At 32.7% G+C, this 17,927-nt stretch overlaps 1 protein-coding gene across 7 annotated transcripts in view; it reads left to right on the top strand.

Moving 5' to 3' along the window:
- Positions 1–17,927, top strand: part of LOC106867251 (uncharacterized) — a 422,507-nt gene that overhangs the window by 320,688 nt on the left and 83,892 nt on the right. For all 7 annotated transcript variants that reach the window (XM_052974912.2, XM_089337498.1, XM_052974910.2 and 4 more), the window contains 2 exons: positions 1,723–1,802; positions 8,342–8,416. In XM_052974912.2, coding sequence (XP_052830872.1) covers positions 1,723–1,802; positions 8,342–8,416 — 155 coding nt within the window. The remainder of the gene's footprint in view (positions 1–1,722; positions 1,803–8,341; positions 8,417–17,927) is intronic.

Below are 17,927 nucleotides of genomic sequence, written 5' to 3'. Positions count from 1 at the left end.
CACTACTTTTGATTTTTGTTGAAAATATGTAGTCATTATTTTCATGATGACAAAAACTCAACAAACCACAGCAACACCATCATCATCATCATCATCGTTTAATGTTGACCTTCTATGCTGGCATGGTAACAACAACAACAACTATTATTATTATTGTTGTTGTTGTTTTTCTTCTTTCTTCAAATTTTCTTCCATTTCTCGCTGAGTGTTTTCCGTACACCTATGGCAGAGAAGCTCATTGTATGCATTCCCAGTTTACACATGCAAATTCACAGGTAAAATATGTATTTAAAAAAATAAATAAATAAATAAATACATGAATGGATTATTATTATTATCATTATTATTTTCATTATCATTTTCTTTCAATTTTGTTTCCATTTCTGGCTGAGTGTCTTCCTGACACCTAGGGCACAAACGCACTGTAACATTAGTAGGCCATTAAAATAAATACCAGATTATTCATTTACAAAGTTATGTGATAGAAAACAAAGAGAAGAAAGACAGAGAGAAAAAGGAAAAAATAAAAAAGTAATCATTTATGTATCAGAAAAAATAATGGTGATCATGGAGCAGGATGTAAAATGACTAGCTCAGAATGTAAGTGATGGCATGATAATTGTCTTGATTTGGACAGGTAACTTTGAAAAATATCAGTTATAACATTTCAGGCAAATAGTGCAATAATGAATCAGAAAAAGCTGTAAATGAATCTGCTAACCCAAAGGTTCTATAGGATCTGACACTTAGAGGAAATACTTGAATACTGTAGATTAGATATATCTATCTGATACTATTTTTATGAATGGTACAAAACTATCACTGTGGAGAAGAATGTAGTTGATATTGTCAACTCCAACATTTAACAGGCACTCATTTTACTGACACTGAAATAATTAAATGTAAAGTAAGATTTAGCAAGATTTGCTCTCAGAATATAATAATTTAAGAATTAATAATAAATACTAAATGTAAAGTTAGATTTAGCAAGATTTGCTCTCAGAATATAATAATTTAAGAATTAATAATAAATACTAAATGTAAAGTAAGATTTAGCAAGATTTGCTCTCAGAATATAATAATTTAAGAATTAATAATAAATACTATCTTCAACAATAATTATAATAATAATTCTTTCTGCTATAAGTACAAGGCTAACAATTTTAAGGGAGTAAGTCAATTGATTGCATCAGCCCTTAGTGTTTGACTAGTGTTTATTTTATCAACCCTGAAAAGATGAAGGTAGAGTTGGTCTTGGCAGAATTTGAATCCAGAATGTAAAGAGCCAGAAAAAAACGCCCCTAAGCATATTTTGTAATTACCAGCAATTGTTATTATTATTATTATTACTATTAAGGTAGTGAGCTGGCAAATTCATTAGCACACTGGACACAGAGCTTAGCAGCATCTTGTACTTCTTTATATTCTGAGTTCAAATTCCACTGAGGTTGACTTTGCCTTTCATCTTTTCAGAGTCAATGAGATAAGTACCAGTTATGCACTGGGATTGATGTAATCACCTAGCCCCTCCCCCATCCACCAAAAATTTCTAGCTTTATGCCTATAGCAGAAAACATTATTGTTGTTGTTGTTGTTAATATGGTGGTGGTAATGGTGGTCATAGTGGTGGTGATGGTGTCATCAATGCCATCATTAATAATTAGCATTATATCAACTGTTGCTATCACAGAAATAACTTTGTTTTTCTTCTTTTTGTTAAAGATACCTGAACATTATGACTTTTTCCTGTGGGGATTTCAGACTGGAAGCACTCGATGATACTTTAAATGAACTACAGAATGGTAAGATAATTCAAAGACAAATTCTGAAGAAAATGTCTTTGTTGCTTTTTTTTTCTCTCACTTTAATTTTGTTTTCATTAAAAAAGTAAATAAATTTTATGTTACTTTATTTATGAATATTGTTTCTAATTTCTAATTAACAAGAAAGATTATTTATTTACATTGTATTTCTATAAAACCTTTTCTTTGTATATTTAAATTAAAAAGAAGCAGGGTCAAGTCGCATAAAACCCTGATTTATTCTTTTATTCTTGTTTTAGTAACCGTTTCATATTTTGGCACAAGGCTACCATTTTTGAGGGGAGGGTTTAATCAATTACATCGATCCCAATACATGACTGGTACTTTATTTTATCAAGTCAGAAAGGATGAAAGGCAATGTTAACCTTGGTGGGATTTGAACTTAGAACATGAAGATCTAGAAGAAATGCTGCTAAGCATTTTTTCCTGCACACTCCCAGACTACACCTATAGTGTGGCACCAGCTTGATAAGTTTCAGTTAATCATTTTGACCTTAGCAGTTAATTTTGTCTTGTGATTTTATTGATTTCTGTATTAAAATGCTAAGTAATAGGGCATAAACATAGAACAACAGTTTCCAATTTTTCACTCAAGACATCAGTCAGCCTAGGCTATAGTAGCCTGCAATACGAGCACAATCAGTCAAGTGAGTACTAGAATAAGAACTGTGTTTGACATAATAGATTAAAAACCCTTGAAAATGGTGCCCCAACATGGCTGCAGTCCAAAATTTAAACCAGTAAAAGGATAACAGAATAACATTTTTATGCAATCTGTAAACTCAAATTGTTTAGCGATCGAAGTTGTAAGCAATGCTACCTTTAAAGAATGGATACTTTTATTTAGTGATTTGACAGTCAAGTTCTTTGCCATCGACTAATGAGCAGTGGAGATAATGAAATATAAACTATTGATTTATCAGTTTGAAAGCAAATACTTTGTGAAACTAGTTAGCTGTGACACAAGAAGGTAATTAACTGAAAAATAAAATGAAACCTTTGCTAGTTAAGAAAATCTCTATAATGATGCTGTTTCATGAGTTAGTTGAAGAGTTGAAGCACCTCTCACTCTGCTGTATCTTTTCCATACTCTTATATTGAAAATATGAAAAAGAAACCATTGTCTCTGGTTTAAAGATATCTTCCTCTCTTCTTTCCATCAGTTTTAAGAGCCTTGAGAAAGATTTAATCAGCACAACGCTTACTTTCTTGACTAAACTATATATAAAAAAAAACCTCACTAAAAAGCAAACTACAGTCAATGAATGTACATAGGTATAATTAACAGATATTGTTGTCAATGAAATCAATAAGCCAATGTTTAGTGACAGAGGTAAGAAGAATTTGACTATACTCTTTTTGTAAAAATATAGTCCATCTAATCAACTTTGAAATGACAGAGTTGAAAAGCAAATCCACTAAAGCTTTTGTGTACCAGAGCTAGATATGTAAAATTTTAATTTTGGTCACATAGATCAGCATGATTAGCATGAATGCAACGTAAACAGGTTCAATGGTAATCAGCAAGAAACAAAAAAAAAACAAAAAAACTGGTGGGTAATCTAAATGAGCAGACACAAAAGTTGATATATGCAGGATATATGCAAGTAGAAAGCAGGAAATATGAAGCAGACATCAAAGGGCATAAAAATTCCTTCCAAAAATAGTCATATATTTATAATAATATAAAAAAAAGACATTTATAGTTAAATCAGAAAAAGATTATTAAAATGGTCAAGTCTATGATATAGATCTAAAACATGGATATTAATGAAAGTGCTATCAAGTAAGTCTTTGAGATGTGAGCATATGCAAGACTTGAGATTTTCATGCACAGAACTCAAAACCAATGATAAAGAACTGAAAAGGATGAAAATTAAGAAAATTTTATGAGACACCATCAAAAAGAAAAACCAAAAATATTTTGGACACTTAATTAGAAAAAAAAAAAGGTTTGCAGCAACTGTTAATAAAAAGTAAAATGAATAGGAAGAAAGGCTAAAACCAGGGATTATATGGAAGAATATCAAGAGTCAGACTGACAGAAATGCTGTGAATGTATATAAGGGTATTCCAAAAAAGACAGAGGTGGCAATTCATGGTATTTGACCTGCTTAGATGATGATGACTATCATGGTTATGATGATACAGCTCATATTTGATATGGCAGTAGTTTGTTAATTCATTGCTGCTAGAATACTAACCTCTCCTCTCTAGAATGGTATTCATATGGAATTCCATTTATAAATGTATGTGAATTACTTTATGGTAAGGCTAAATATTTTTCAAAACTAAAAATGGTTTAATCTTTTGCTGTATGTTATTACTCATAGGTCACTATCCATTTTTACAATCTAATCTATGGTTTCTCTAAAGAATCTCATTAGATGCCTTTAACTGGTTGGTGGAATATATCATAAAAGAAACAATAGTTTTTTTAATGGCTTGCCACTCAGACTTTAAATTATAAGCACAGTCTAAAACTCTGCCAAATTAGACTGGAGCCTGGTGTTGCCATCCGGTTTCACCAGTCCTCAGTCAAATCGTCCAACCCATGCTAGCATGGAAAGCGGACGTTAAACGACGATGATGATGATGATGATGATGATGATGTTCCGGCATTAAATTTAGAGTCTTAACTTAAATTTTCATTATATCTCAATAAAATAGTTTTTCTATATATAAAATTCATATAATCACCATAATTATATACATGATCATTAATTAAGCTTCTTGAAGTCGATTGGAGGAAATCTTTTAATTTGAATGCAGATTTTACCTTGTCTCCATTCAAAGCACTGCAGCATTTATGCTTGTGGGAAGGGTGTATGTAAGCATGTGAGAAAGAGGCATATACATACATACATACATACATACAATAGATAAGATACAGTGAAATGTTTTTAGAGAAGACTGGAAATAAGACACCCTATTTCTGTGACAGTCACTCATTTGCAACTATCATGCAATGTGAAGATAAGGAGACACAACCATGCATACACACTCATATATGTACGCATAAAATCTCCTCCAGTTCTCAAACTGTAGTGCAAATTTGATCATTGTCATCATCATCATTTAGTGTCTGTTTTCCATGTTGGTATGGATTAGACATTTTGACTGGAACTGGTAAGCCAGAGAGCTGCATCAGGCTTCAGTCTGTTTTGGATTGGTCTCTTGAGTTGGATGCCCTTCCTAATACCAACCACTCCACAGAATATAGTGAGTGCCTTTTATGTGTCACTAGCACGGGAGTCTTTTACTGTCACTAGTACTGGCCATGACTAGAGGTGTCTTGTCAAGCACAGGAAATTGACAAAAGGTCTCAATCACTTGTCATCGCCTCATCATCTGAAGAGAATCAAATTTCCTGATTGCTCACTTCAAGCTTTCAATCCTTATTCCTGAAACATTGAATATGCTTTCTTATTTAGAATTCTTTATCTTCGTTGAAAATTGTTGAAATTTAAAGGCACTATGCAGTGTATGAATTAATTAGGTGGATATCTATTAGTGTAAAGATCTTTCCAATATATATACATGGCTCAAGGATTAAAAAGAATATGTATTTTGGTCAACTTTAGAGTATCATAAGCACTGATGCAGCAGAAACAAGAGGCTACAGAATTCAATGTTTCAGCTTCAACATAGTCAATAAGGTACCAAATGGAGTAGAAACATCTTTATTATCACTTGATTATATATTCAGTCATTGTTTTGAGATGTAGATCAAAAATTCCGTCACAGAGAGATTAAATAATGTAGTTACATATTTTGAATTTAGATTAAACATTTTTGTCATTTCAAAGAAATCAAAAGCCATTTAAAACCAGTTTATTAATATTGCTAATCTGTTTTTTTCTTTCTTTTTGTTTAATTTTTGTTTATTCTACTAGTTAAATACTAATGCTAATATTTCATTTTGAAAATTTGGTATATTTTCCATTGTAATGGCTCTGTAAGCTTCAAGTATGAAGATTAATCTTCTGTCTTATGTTTATTTTAATTACTTCCTATAATTTTTAAATAGTATTCTGGTCTTTCGTCTACTGAATTTTCTTGAGAGCAATCCATCTTCAATTTTTTTAATACTCTTTCCTTTTATGAATATTTATTTATGCATCATATTAATTCATTTCTTTTAGAAGTATCCCATACAAATGGCTATTTCTATATTGTACCACTTGGAATATTGCAGTTATATAGTAATAAAATCTTCACAGAAAATCTTATATAAAGTTGAGGACAATTTATAAGATAAATCATACACCATGACTGATTAGTATGTTAGGTTTGAAGATATTACTCAAACATAGTTTGCTCTGCTCAACATAATTTGAAATTTTCTTATTAAAGACTGTATCATTCATCATTCTAAAATTGCTAAAATAAGTACCAGCAAGATATGGCAGTCGATTATTTGTAATATTTATACTATATAAGATTGTTCTTATATTAAGGCAAAAGCATGTATCATTTTTTTCATGGTTAGCTAAAGAGAGTAGTAAACAGGCCAATCTTTTGTAGTCATATATATTTGCAGTTGGTTTTCTCTATTATCATGAAAACATGAAATATAGCTTGTTTCTGGTAGTTGAAATGGATCTATTTTAAAACGGGGGCGCCAGTATTTTCTTAACGAAACACTAACGAAACACTTTGAAACTTGGGACACTGGTAGAATGTGTCATATAAAACATCTTTTACTCTTAGTCTTCTTAACAAAAAAAAGGAATTCGCAAGTTATTCCATGTTAAAGTTGTTGTATTTCTGTAATTTCAACCAATCACTGACATCTATTCAGCTCAATAGAGTTACTGCTGGGCGGTCATAAAAATGTTATTCCCTGTGACATATTTCATCCGGTTTAATCGTAATTTATACGCATATATTGTTTATATAATAAATTACACTGTGCGTATCTATGTGTGTAACAATTTTAGAGTTCGGATTCTAGAGTTAGGGTTAGTTTTAGGGATAGGGTTAGGGTTACGGTTAACAGTCTAGTTAGGGTTAGGGTTAGGGGATTAATACGATATACACCGTTACAGCACTAACTGTTTTCAACTGAATAGATATCAGTGATTAGTAGAAATTATCGAAATAAGACAATTTTTTACATGAAATAAATTCGAATACAAAAATATTTTTCTGTTCTATAACACAAAATAGATAAGTATACGAAGTTTGAAAGTCTTTCGGTACCAAAAACACTACATAAAACATAAATGAAAACTGGCGCCCCCGTTTTAAAATAGATCCGTTGAAATAAGAATATTCAAAGCTGTGTTGAAAGTTAAGCTCTAACTTTATACTACAACAGCAGTATGATAGATAGAACAATTAAAGATATGAAAACAGGGAAAGCCCTTGGTCCACCAGGAATCACCACTGAGAGGCTTAAAATCTCAGGAAGGAGATATGAACTTGTTGCCTGCATTGCTCATCAGATGGTCCAAGAAGGTATCATATTCAGCAACTAGTGTGATATATTACAGTCAACTGCTACAAAGGCAAGGAGGATGCCTTGGATAGAAGTAATTACAGAGGTACTTACATAGCTGGTGCAGGCCACCAAAATTACACTAAAAGTTAAACCAACTAACAAATATTAAGTCTACTACTCAAGAGCATAGACAAGCTTCTATATAACTTTTATCAAGCCAATTTCACTGACAAGGCTTAAGTCAACCTGAGACTACAGCAGAAAACATGCTCAAGGTGCCATGCAATGTGAATCAAATTTTATACCATGTAAATGTGAAGCAATCTTTCTAATCAGGATTGAACTCTTTTAAAATTTGCAGCATGTTTTAATGAATGCAATTTTTAAAAATTAAGAGTAAGATTTAAAATACAAAATCTTACAATTTTTGTTTTTCTTTCCTTATTGAATTTCTTTTTCTTCTTTAACCCTTGAAATCATTTTTCTGGTCATTGTTGTTAATAAAAGTAGACTCTAAGTTGGCTTTTCTCAAAGATTCTAATACTAACACTGGAAATTATTTACAATATTTTTCCACTAATCTAACTGTGTAATGTAACAATAGAAGTTCAAATGAAATTAATTGAACAATAAAATTAAATTATAGAACATTTATGAATATTGATTTATATTTTAGATGGAAGAATTTTAAAAAATACAACAAAGATTTTTTGCTTTTTTTTGTTCTTTTTTAATCTATATTGATCCATTATCTTTACTTCAGAAATGAAAATGAGATACAATTTTTCAATTTGTTTGCTTTGAATTTAATTCCTTAAGAAAACATTTTCAAATTCAAAAGAATTTATTTATTTAAAAATTTTTTTTTTTTTGCATTTTAGTATTTTGTTTTGTTATTGTTGTAAATCTGAAGAGGATTTCATCTAGTTTAACCTTTCATTCTTTTGACAAAGTCCTTGAAAATAGATCGCTTATATATTTTATATTTAGCTAAAAAATAAAAATTATGTTTCTATAGATTAAATTTATCAAGTGTTAATAATAAAATGAGATTTTGATTGCTTCTTTTCAGAAAAGAAATTTTTACAAACCTCACTTGATCAATGTAAAAACAAAAGACTTCACCTTGAACAGATTTTGGAGTCTGGTATGTTATTTTATAAGTTTATTTTGGCATACTGATACCATTTCATACTTGTTATTGCTGTTTAATCTATTAAAAGATCTAATCATCATTTAGACAGGTTTGTTATTTGCCCGTGTGTGTGTGTGTGTGTGTGTTTCATATTCAATTCATTTTCAGATTATTTCGTGGTTTTTGCAACAGTTTTACTTTGTAAAGATGATAAAAATGTATTAATGCAAATTTACATTTTAATTGGATTTGCATCATATGTTTCAGTTTCTATTTCTGTAAAGTTAGCCATGCATGACATTCTATAATTTGATGCTGCTGCACATTAGATCATTATGATTTCTTACATCAATAATGTAAATTTATTTGTTTCATGTTATCTTGTTGAACTTCTTTCTTTCTTCTACATTTTCCTTGTCATTGTGAACATTCTTCTTCAGGTTCCATTTTTATATATAATTTTTTTATCACCTTTTATCTGTCTTCACTTTCTGCCTTCCTGTGCTTTCTTTACAACAACAACTACTACTACTACTACTACCACCACCACCAGCACTACTACCACCACCACCACTACCACCGCTACCACCACCACCACTACTACTACTACCACCACCACTGCTACTGCCGCCGCCACCACTACTACTACTACCACCACCACTGCTACTGCCGCCGCCACCACCACCACCACTACTACTACTACTACTACTACTACTACTACTACTACTACTACTACTACTACTACTACTACTACTACTACTACTACTACTACTACTACCTTACTTACCTACTTACTTCAGGTGTTTCTATATCTCATGCTTGTATGCTTTTGCCATACTCATCAGTGACATGTCATCTATGTTGTTGTTGTGGGCTTCTCTAGGTTTTAACATTAAATTTACTATGCCAAGCCATTACTGACATCTCAATTTACAAGTGAAACAGCTTTATACAGGAGTCTTCTCTGTGTATAATATTTACTTGCAGCCATTGATGTCATTTATACTTTATTATTATTATTATTATTATTATTATTAGAAAACCAAGTTTATTAATTCCAGAACTAGTGTTAAGTTGACATGGCAAATCATTTTCAAAAGATAATTCCAAACAATTGTAAATAAAAACCATATATATATATATATATATATATATATATGTGTGTGTGTGTGTGAAGCATAAGCACAGGTGGGGTTGTGTGGTAAGTTTGCTTCTCAACCACATAGTTCTGAGTTCAGTCCCATTGCAACTGTCTTCTACTATAGCCTCAGGTTGACTAAAATCTTTAGTGAATAGATTTGGTAGACAGAGATTGAAAGAAACCCATTGTGTGTGTGTGTGGGGGGGGGGGGGGTGCACGTGTGTGTGGGGGGGGGGGGTGCACGTGTGTGTGTGTACGTGTGTGTCTGTGTGTGTGTGCTTCTGTGTGTGTGTGTGTGTGTGTTTGTTTATGTGTGTGTGTGTGTGTTTGCCTCTTTGTTTGTCCCCCATCACTGCTTCACAACCAGTATTGGTGTGTCTACAACCCCATAACTTAATGTCTCAGCAAAAGAGAGCAAAAGAATAGGTACCAGGCTTACAAAAACCAAAAGCAAAAAGATAGAAGATAGTACTGGGTGCAATTTATTTGACTATAATTCTTTAAGTCAAAACCCATGCAATGGCCACAGTTTAATGATAAAACAAATAAAATATAAAAGATATATTTGTTTTGCAAATACAAAAAATATATAAAAGATATATATATATGTGTGTGTGTGTGTGTGTGTGTGTGTGTGTGTGTGTGTGTGTGTTGTTGTAGTTGGGGATGGTCATATTGCCAGTTTAGCCAATAAAAACACATGCACTGTATATTTGGTGTTAATTTGCTTCAGCTTTATATTACATTATATTACATTAATCCTGATGAGGTCACAGAAGTGTGACGAAAGAACTCTGGCCGGAATAGGATTAATGTAATATAATGTAATATAAAGCTGAGGCAAATTAACACCAAATATACAGTGCATGTGTTTTTATTGGCTAAACTGGCAATATCCCCAAGTACAACAACATCTGTTTCAACACACGATTTCACATCAAAAATCTTGCAAAACAAATATATATATATATATATATATATATATATATATATATATATATTATCTGAAACGTATAGCATTATATATCCATCACGGCTGATCTGACCAATCGGTTTTGTGCAAGGAATATAAATGTATACTACTTTTTCCATTAAGGGCTTATATGCCCCAATATTAGACTAGTTTCTTTAGTCATTACATGGTGATTGCTTATAGGCTTTAAACTTATAAAATATTAATATATATGCGTGTGTGTGTGTGTGTGTGTGTGTGTGTGTGCATGCATGTATGTTTGGTAAGCAACATATTTTATCTTCATGAAAAAGCAAAAAAAACTGTTTGATTTTTTCCTTAAATATCTAATCTTACATTGTGGAAGTATCATGATAGTCATTTAAACACACACACACACACCGTTATATTCACTTTTACTTTACTTCATGAAAGTGTTGTATACTAAAAATGTCAAAAGGTTTTGTCCTGATCTTTTTGCAATGTAATTGTTTCCATTTCAATACACAATCGCAGATTAAGCCACTTGCCAAGCAAGTACAACTACACAATAATTAATCTTAACTTTAAGAATAAAGAAACCTCGTTTGATTCAACATTTTCCATGTTATTTTTTAAAATTAATTAAATATTTGATTACATTATCTTTTTAAATTGTGTTTTCTGTTTTTGGCTATTTTGTATGAAAATATACAAAACAAACATAAAAGGAAGTAAAAATAGGAGATCTCTCACATTCCTCTTTCTTTTATGTTCATTTTCTATATTTGTGTAAAAACACTTTGTTTATCCCTAAAAAGCAAACATATTTTTATGGTTCAGTTCTACTTTATGCATGATTTATAAAAGAAATAAAATTTCGTAATAGTGATTTTGTCATCTCATATTTTTGCCCTTTCCCTTTCCTCTTATAATAGAGTTTTTTTTTTTTTCGTTTTGTTTTGTTTGTTCAAGGTTTGATATAATTCATATTCAATAGTAAGCTTAAGATGAAAATTACAATTAAATGTTTCAATGTTCCAAAATGCATACAAAGGAGTTTCTAAACTATAAGCACAAGCAAAGCTGTGTGGTTCTTGAAGTCTGCTTTACAACTTTGTGGCTTTAGATTCAATCTCACTGCACCGCACCTTAAGTAATTCTTTTCTTCTTTGTCCAAGGTGTAAGTGAAAACTGGCTGATGAAAACAATTGAAGCCTGTTGAAGGAACTGTTTCTGTTTATGAGTTAATCTGTCAATAGATTTAGCACTACCATTTGACCTCTGAGTGCCTTTAATGGAGCCACTCTGCTGCAAGTATTCAGGTCAAATTTCTAGTTGAAAATAATTTTTTTCTTTTGGAGGCTCTGGAAAGGATTGGCATACGAAAGCAGTATAGTCTATGTACAGGAGTGTTGTTAGTAAGATAAGAGTTGGCCATGGATATACTGATGAATTTAGTGTACAGGTAGGTGTCCGCCAAGGGTCGGTCTTCAGCCTCCTATTCATTATCATCCTCTAGGCCATAACAGAGGAATTTACGACTGGATGCCCATGGGAACTCCTACATGCTCATGATCTTGCCCTCATAGCAGAATCTGTGGAAACAGAACCTGCAATAAAAAGGTCTTAAAATAAACTCAGCGAAGACCAAGATCCTTCACCCATCGGGTCACTGGCTCTGCTCCATATGTAGAAAGGGGGAGGGTGTTGGCGGAAATACCATTTGGTGTACCCAGTGCAAGCTACAGACATGCAAGAACTGCAGTGAAATAGTTGGAATATAAAAAGAGAAAGTAGTGTTTGTATATGGAAGGTGTAAAGGAGCCATAAAGACCATAGAAAACCGACTTCCTTAAATGATCTTGTAGTTCTCTAGAAATTGTAGATAATTTTTGCTACCTAGGTGATTTAATTAGCAGTGGAGGAGGTTGTACAGAAAGTAATTGCTAGAATAAGAATGGATTGGAGAAAGTTCAGAGGGCTTTTACTTCTGTTGGTAACCAAAAGGAAGATTGTATGATGCATGAATATGAACTGTGATGCTGCATGATAGTGAGACGTGGGCCCTGAATGCAGGAGATATGCAAAGGCTGGAGAGGAGGAATGAAGCTCGTATGCTCCACTGGAGTTGTTACTCATACACATCAAGATCAGATTGATTCCTTCACACCACATAAGTATAATTGATGGATTTTATTCCGAGGACACTTACTGGTCAGCTTAGTGGTTAAATCCGTGTGTTGTAGGCAGTTTGTATCCTGTCACCATCACTGTTCAGTGCTCTTTTAATGACTCAGTCTACTAAGATGTAAACAGGTACCACAATTGTTTGAGCTTGAAGTGCTAGGTTCAGCTTAGCTTAGAGAAGTATTGATTATGAAAAATCCATCTGATAAAGGTTATTTGCTATAGGCATATTACATTATATGAAGAGGAAGCATTCCTCTTGGTATTCTTAATTGAATTGGACTGGAAATTGGAATTGTGCCTTTAGCTATTGCAAGCCTTATCAAACTGGTGAGACCAACATAGTTAATGTTGTTGAACAGTTAGAAATTAGCAGCTGTAATATAAAGATGAGCAAGGTGTGATTTCCAAAGGATCAATGCTCTCAGGAGGAAGGTCTCGGTATAATGATTAGTGTGAAAAATGGAGGGCAGACACATTATATATTAATGAGGGGAGGAGAGACAATTAATTTGGAAATGCTTTGGTAGCAACAGCACGAGACAAGCTAGCTTTGAGGAAGTGTAGAGGTAGAAAACAGAAAGAGGAAACAACTGCAGGCCAGAGATTGGAGTGTCTTGGTGAGTGGCTTCATATCAATCAGTTGGGTGGTGTTCTTTTGATTTGGCTCTAAGATATTTGTATTTCAGAAGCATTGTTCCATAAAAATATTCATTGATCTTGAATTTTGATGGAATTCTTTACACAAAGACAATAATGAGATATTAAAATATATTTCATGGAGTTGGGGAAAAACTACCAAAGATAAAAAGATGTAAAACAAAAATATTATGTGAATGAGTTATGAATATAAGGGAAAGAATGAATTAAAATGTTATTTAGGTGCTTACCTGGTGCAACTATGTATTTTGTCTCATTGGGAGAGTGGGAGAGGACCTCACTTCCAAGTATCTTATGTTAATCATGCCAAAGTGGTGTCTGTAAATCCATTTACTCCAGTCTTTCAAATCAAATGCACTAAGCAAAATTAAAACAGTTTTCTTTTTTACTTTTAAATTTCATTTTAATATATTTGAATTTTGCAGCACATCAACATTATATGGAATGAAATAGATTCAAATTTGCAAAGAGTTTTAGATTTAGTTTTACATTTAAATGCTGTTAGATGGATAGGTTTACATCAGATTAATTTTGAAATGGAGATCTATTTTACCTTCTATATATTTTATACGTTTGTTTAAAAAAACAAAAATGAAAATTTTTCTTGAAATAGAATGATCAATTTTTAGTACATTAATCTTTAGTGGTTAATTTGAACTTCATGGCTCTGTGCAAAACTATTTATGTCTGGTTCTATATTTTACAAACAGAGTATCAAAATTGCCATTTCTGAATATAAACTGTGTTTGTTTTTACACCAATTTAAAACATAAATGAACAGACCATGGCTTATTTTGACACATCTTTCTCTCTCTCTCTAGGGTAATGGAATGGTATTTGAATAGTATTGTTTGGCCAAGTAGCAAAAGCTGCCTAATCAGTAACTATCTCTTTCAGAAACTATTGTGTATTTGAGATGTAGTTGCTTACTTCATCCTTTTGTTGTTTATCTGCAGGTCAGCCCTGATCAAGCAGATCTATGATCAAAAGATCATAAGCTGTTCTAGCCATGACTATCTCATATTTTTCAGATCACTGCTTACTCTTTTTCCCCCCTCCTTTTACAAACTCTTTTAATCCCATCTACTATTCATCTAACATTTCTCTTATCAGACTACATTCATGCTATAAGAAGCCTATCCACTAAATTACACATATCATTCATTAATGTAAACTATATCATAGTCTTTATTTTTTTTTCAGTCATATACTCCAAACAGATTCTAGTGTGAGTGTTGACTTAGTCTACTATATATGCTTATCTGTAGAGCATCATGCATCTTTCTAATTATCAAAGCTCTTTAAAAATTACGTAGGAAGTATTTGGGCAAATTATTTTCTTTTAGACTTATAGTTCTTTCCATCATTCTTGTTTTGTGCATTGGGAAATAGGATAATTCAATGCCATGTAACTCAATTTGTTATTACGAATTCATTCATATTTTGTAAGTATCACTGATTTCTAAGTTCTGTCTAATTTCTTCTGCTCACCAATTCTTCATCTCTTATAATCATCATCACTATCATTATCATTATTAGTGGGACAATGGAGTTGACAGAAATGGTAAAATGTCAGACAGAGAGTGCCTTACAGTATTTAGCAACATCTCTTTACCTGATTTATTCAACCTGTATAGTGAGAAAACTCTAAGCAAGATCAAGACAACTGCAGGACTAAAACTGTAGGGAAAGCAATTATAACAATCTGAGGTATGCAGACGATACGGCTTTGTTTGCAGACACAGAGGAGAAGCTTCAGGGATTGATTAATATCGTGACTGAGGAGAGTGGAAAGCTTGGACTGAGGATTAACTGCCAGAAAACCTCAATGGTCTGGACCGAGAAAGTACAGGTACCCGCATGTCGCTTGGTGGCGAATGGGACTGGGATAGAGCAGGACAATTTCATATATCTGGGAAGTTGGATAACATCAGATGGAAGGTCAGATAAGGACATCAAGTGTAGAATTGGATTAGCAAAGAAGACTTTTACAGATATTGCTTTTAATCCCGAGGGTGTCGAAAATCCACCCTCCTCACCAAGAAAGCTTAGTGAAGTTGTTGCTTTAGTTGCCAGTCGTTGACTTGACAGTTTCACAATGCCGCTTGTTAATCATTCTGGGTAATCATCAATGTGGGTAATTATTTATTTGTTCACTACTATAATTCCTATCTTATTATTTACTTGTTCCCTACTATAGTTTCACAATTATTGCTATACTTATATTATTACTATAAGGCCAAGGGGTCCTTATATTGTCTTCCCTTTTTTTTTTTAGACAACAAATAATGGCAGATTTATGGTTGTTGGTTTAGCTACTGCTGATGCTGCAGCATTAAACAGAGAAGCAGGGCTTGTTGTGTCTACTAATTCAGGCTGTTTGATTGGACTGCTACTTGACATGACTGGCAGTGGTTGGGGGCGAACAGGAGGGGATTTTTGAGAGGAATGTCAACAAGTTAGAACTAGCATAGTTAAGATATAGAAATTTATAAAAAACATCTCAAAGTTTTAAAAAGCTATAGTAGTCTATCTATAAACACCCCATCGGATTTAAGATAAAAGAATTTATCTATGGAAAATCACATTGTAGTTAAGATATAAACATTTCAAAGTTTTAGCAAACATAGAAAGTGATAGATAGGGAGATCTATTAAATGGCCATCTTATCCTGTGAATGATTACAGCAGCACTGAAAACCCATTGGAAGAGGAGGGGGAGAGAGAGGGGAAGCAGATAAGCTCATGGAAATTCTAGCATGGGGGGGGGGGATTATGTATAGAACTCTAGATTTTTTTGGGGAGGACCTAGCATAGCTAAGAAATGGAAATTGATGAAATTTTTAAGAGGAGCCTCGACAAGTCGGAACTAGCATAGCTAAGATATAGAAATTTATAAACATCTCAAAGTTTTAAGAAGTTATAGTTATCATCATCATCATCATCATCATTATCATAAAAGTGGTAAGCTGGCAGAATTATTAGCCTGCTGGGCAAAATGCTTAGTATTTCGCCTGTCTGTATGTTCTAAATTGAAATCTGCCAAGGTTGACTTTGCCTTTCATCATTTCAGGGTTGATAAAATAAATATCAGTTGAGCACTGGCATCAATTTAATCAACTTGGCTCCTCCACCAAAACTGCTGGCCTTGTGCCAAAATCTGAAACCATCATCATCATCATCATCATCATCATCATTATTAAATGATAATTTTGACTATCATAGTTCCAGGGTTGATTAACTAACTACTGAGATTGACTCAATTGTATTCCTTCTTTACAAATTGCGTTTGTGCATGTGCATGTGCTTGTGTGTGTGTGCATGCATGCTTGTGTGTGTGTGCATGTATTTTGTGAATGACAATATTCCAGATATGAAAGATTTTTCCAAAGATCTACACATAGATTCTAGGATCCATGTGTAGATCCTAGGATTCTAAAAAACTTGAAGTTAATGAAGGAGTTTTATATGATTGTTTGACCTTCAAGAAACAACAACCAAATCTCCCTCAAATCATACCCCTACCCTTTTCTAAAAAGGACAGACTGAATACCTGTTTCTGATTTAGGCACAAGGTCAGTAACTTTGATTAGAGGGGTTAGTTTACTACCTTGACCCTAGACTACTAGACTACTACTTTATTTTATCAACTTCAAAGGGATGAAAAGCAAAGGTGACTTCAGCAGAATATAAAGAGCTGGAACAACTACTTCACCAAATAAGTTCTTTCTTGTGTTTTACTGATTCTGCCAGACTACTGCTTCTAAAGTGTCTATGTTCCCATGCTACGAACTGACCCTAGCTGCTTAGTTAAATACCATAGGGTAATATAGTCTTGTATATAGTCAATCTGAGCAAAAGACGGTACGATCACAGATGGGATACTTTTGTTTATAGTTCTATTAAATCAGAGCTGATCTGAGTCTAAACAACAGCTAGAACCATCTCTGGTATATATGTGATACCAGGGCACTATGTTACTTGTCTCTGAAAAGCTGTCATGATATGTCATTTTTAATTGGTGAAGGTGTAGGGCTGCACCAGAAACTGAGTTGTGTTTTTGTGCAAAGTTTTAGTGACCACACAAAGAGAGTAGAAAGGATTATTATTATTATTATTATTATTATTATTATTATTATTATTATTATTTTATGTTTGACTTTTGCTTTGCATTTGTACAAGTTGGATCCAAGTCTCACCCAGAGACCTCAAGAGACAACAAGTTAGAAGTTCATGTAGGTGTTATTATTATTATTATTATTATTATTATTATTATTATTATTATTCATTTATTTTTTTATGTTTCCCCATTAAAACATGGTTTCACTGCAAATTTTCTTTAGATTTGCATCCTGCTTCCTCCCATCAACTAAATATATTATGTCTTTAGTAGTAGTAATAGAGGAGATGTTTAAGAGCACTCTAGTAGATCATTGCTAAATTAAGCTGCGGTACTGGATATCAAATTCCTATAAAATGTCAGTTGGTTGAACCACAAATTAGCATCACTAACATCTTAGTTGTGTAAATGATTCCAACAATTTGACATCCTCCCCTTAAGGTCATATTTCTTGCAGACAGTAAAATAGCAACTTATATCAA

Source organism: Octopus bimaculoides, chromosome 19 (genome assembly GCF_046866305.1).
Source record: "Octopus bimaculoides isolate indiv1 chromosome 19, ASM4686630v1, whole genome shotgun sequence".
In the NCBI taxonomy this organism is placed as follows: Eukaryota; Metazoa; Mollusca; class Cephalopoda; order Octopoda; family Octopodidae; genus Octopus; species Octopus bimaculoides.
The sequence above is the reverse complement of the archived record's forward strand: the minus strand, read 5'-3'. Positions and strand labels throughout refer to the sequence as shown.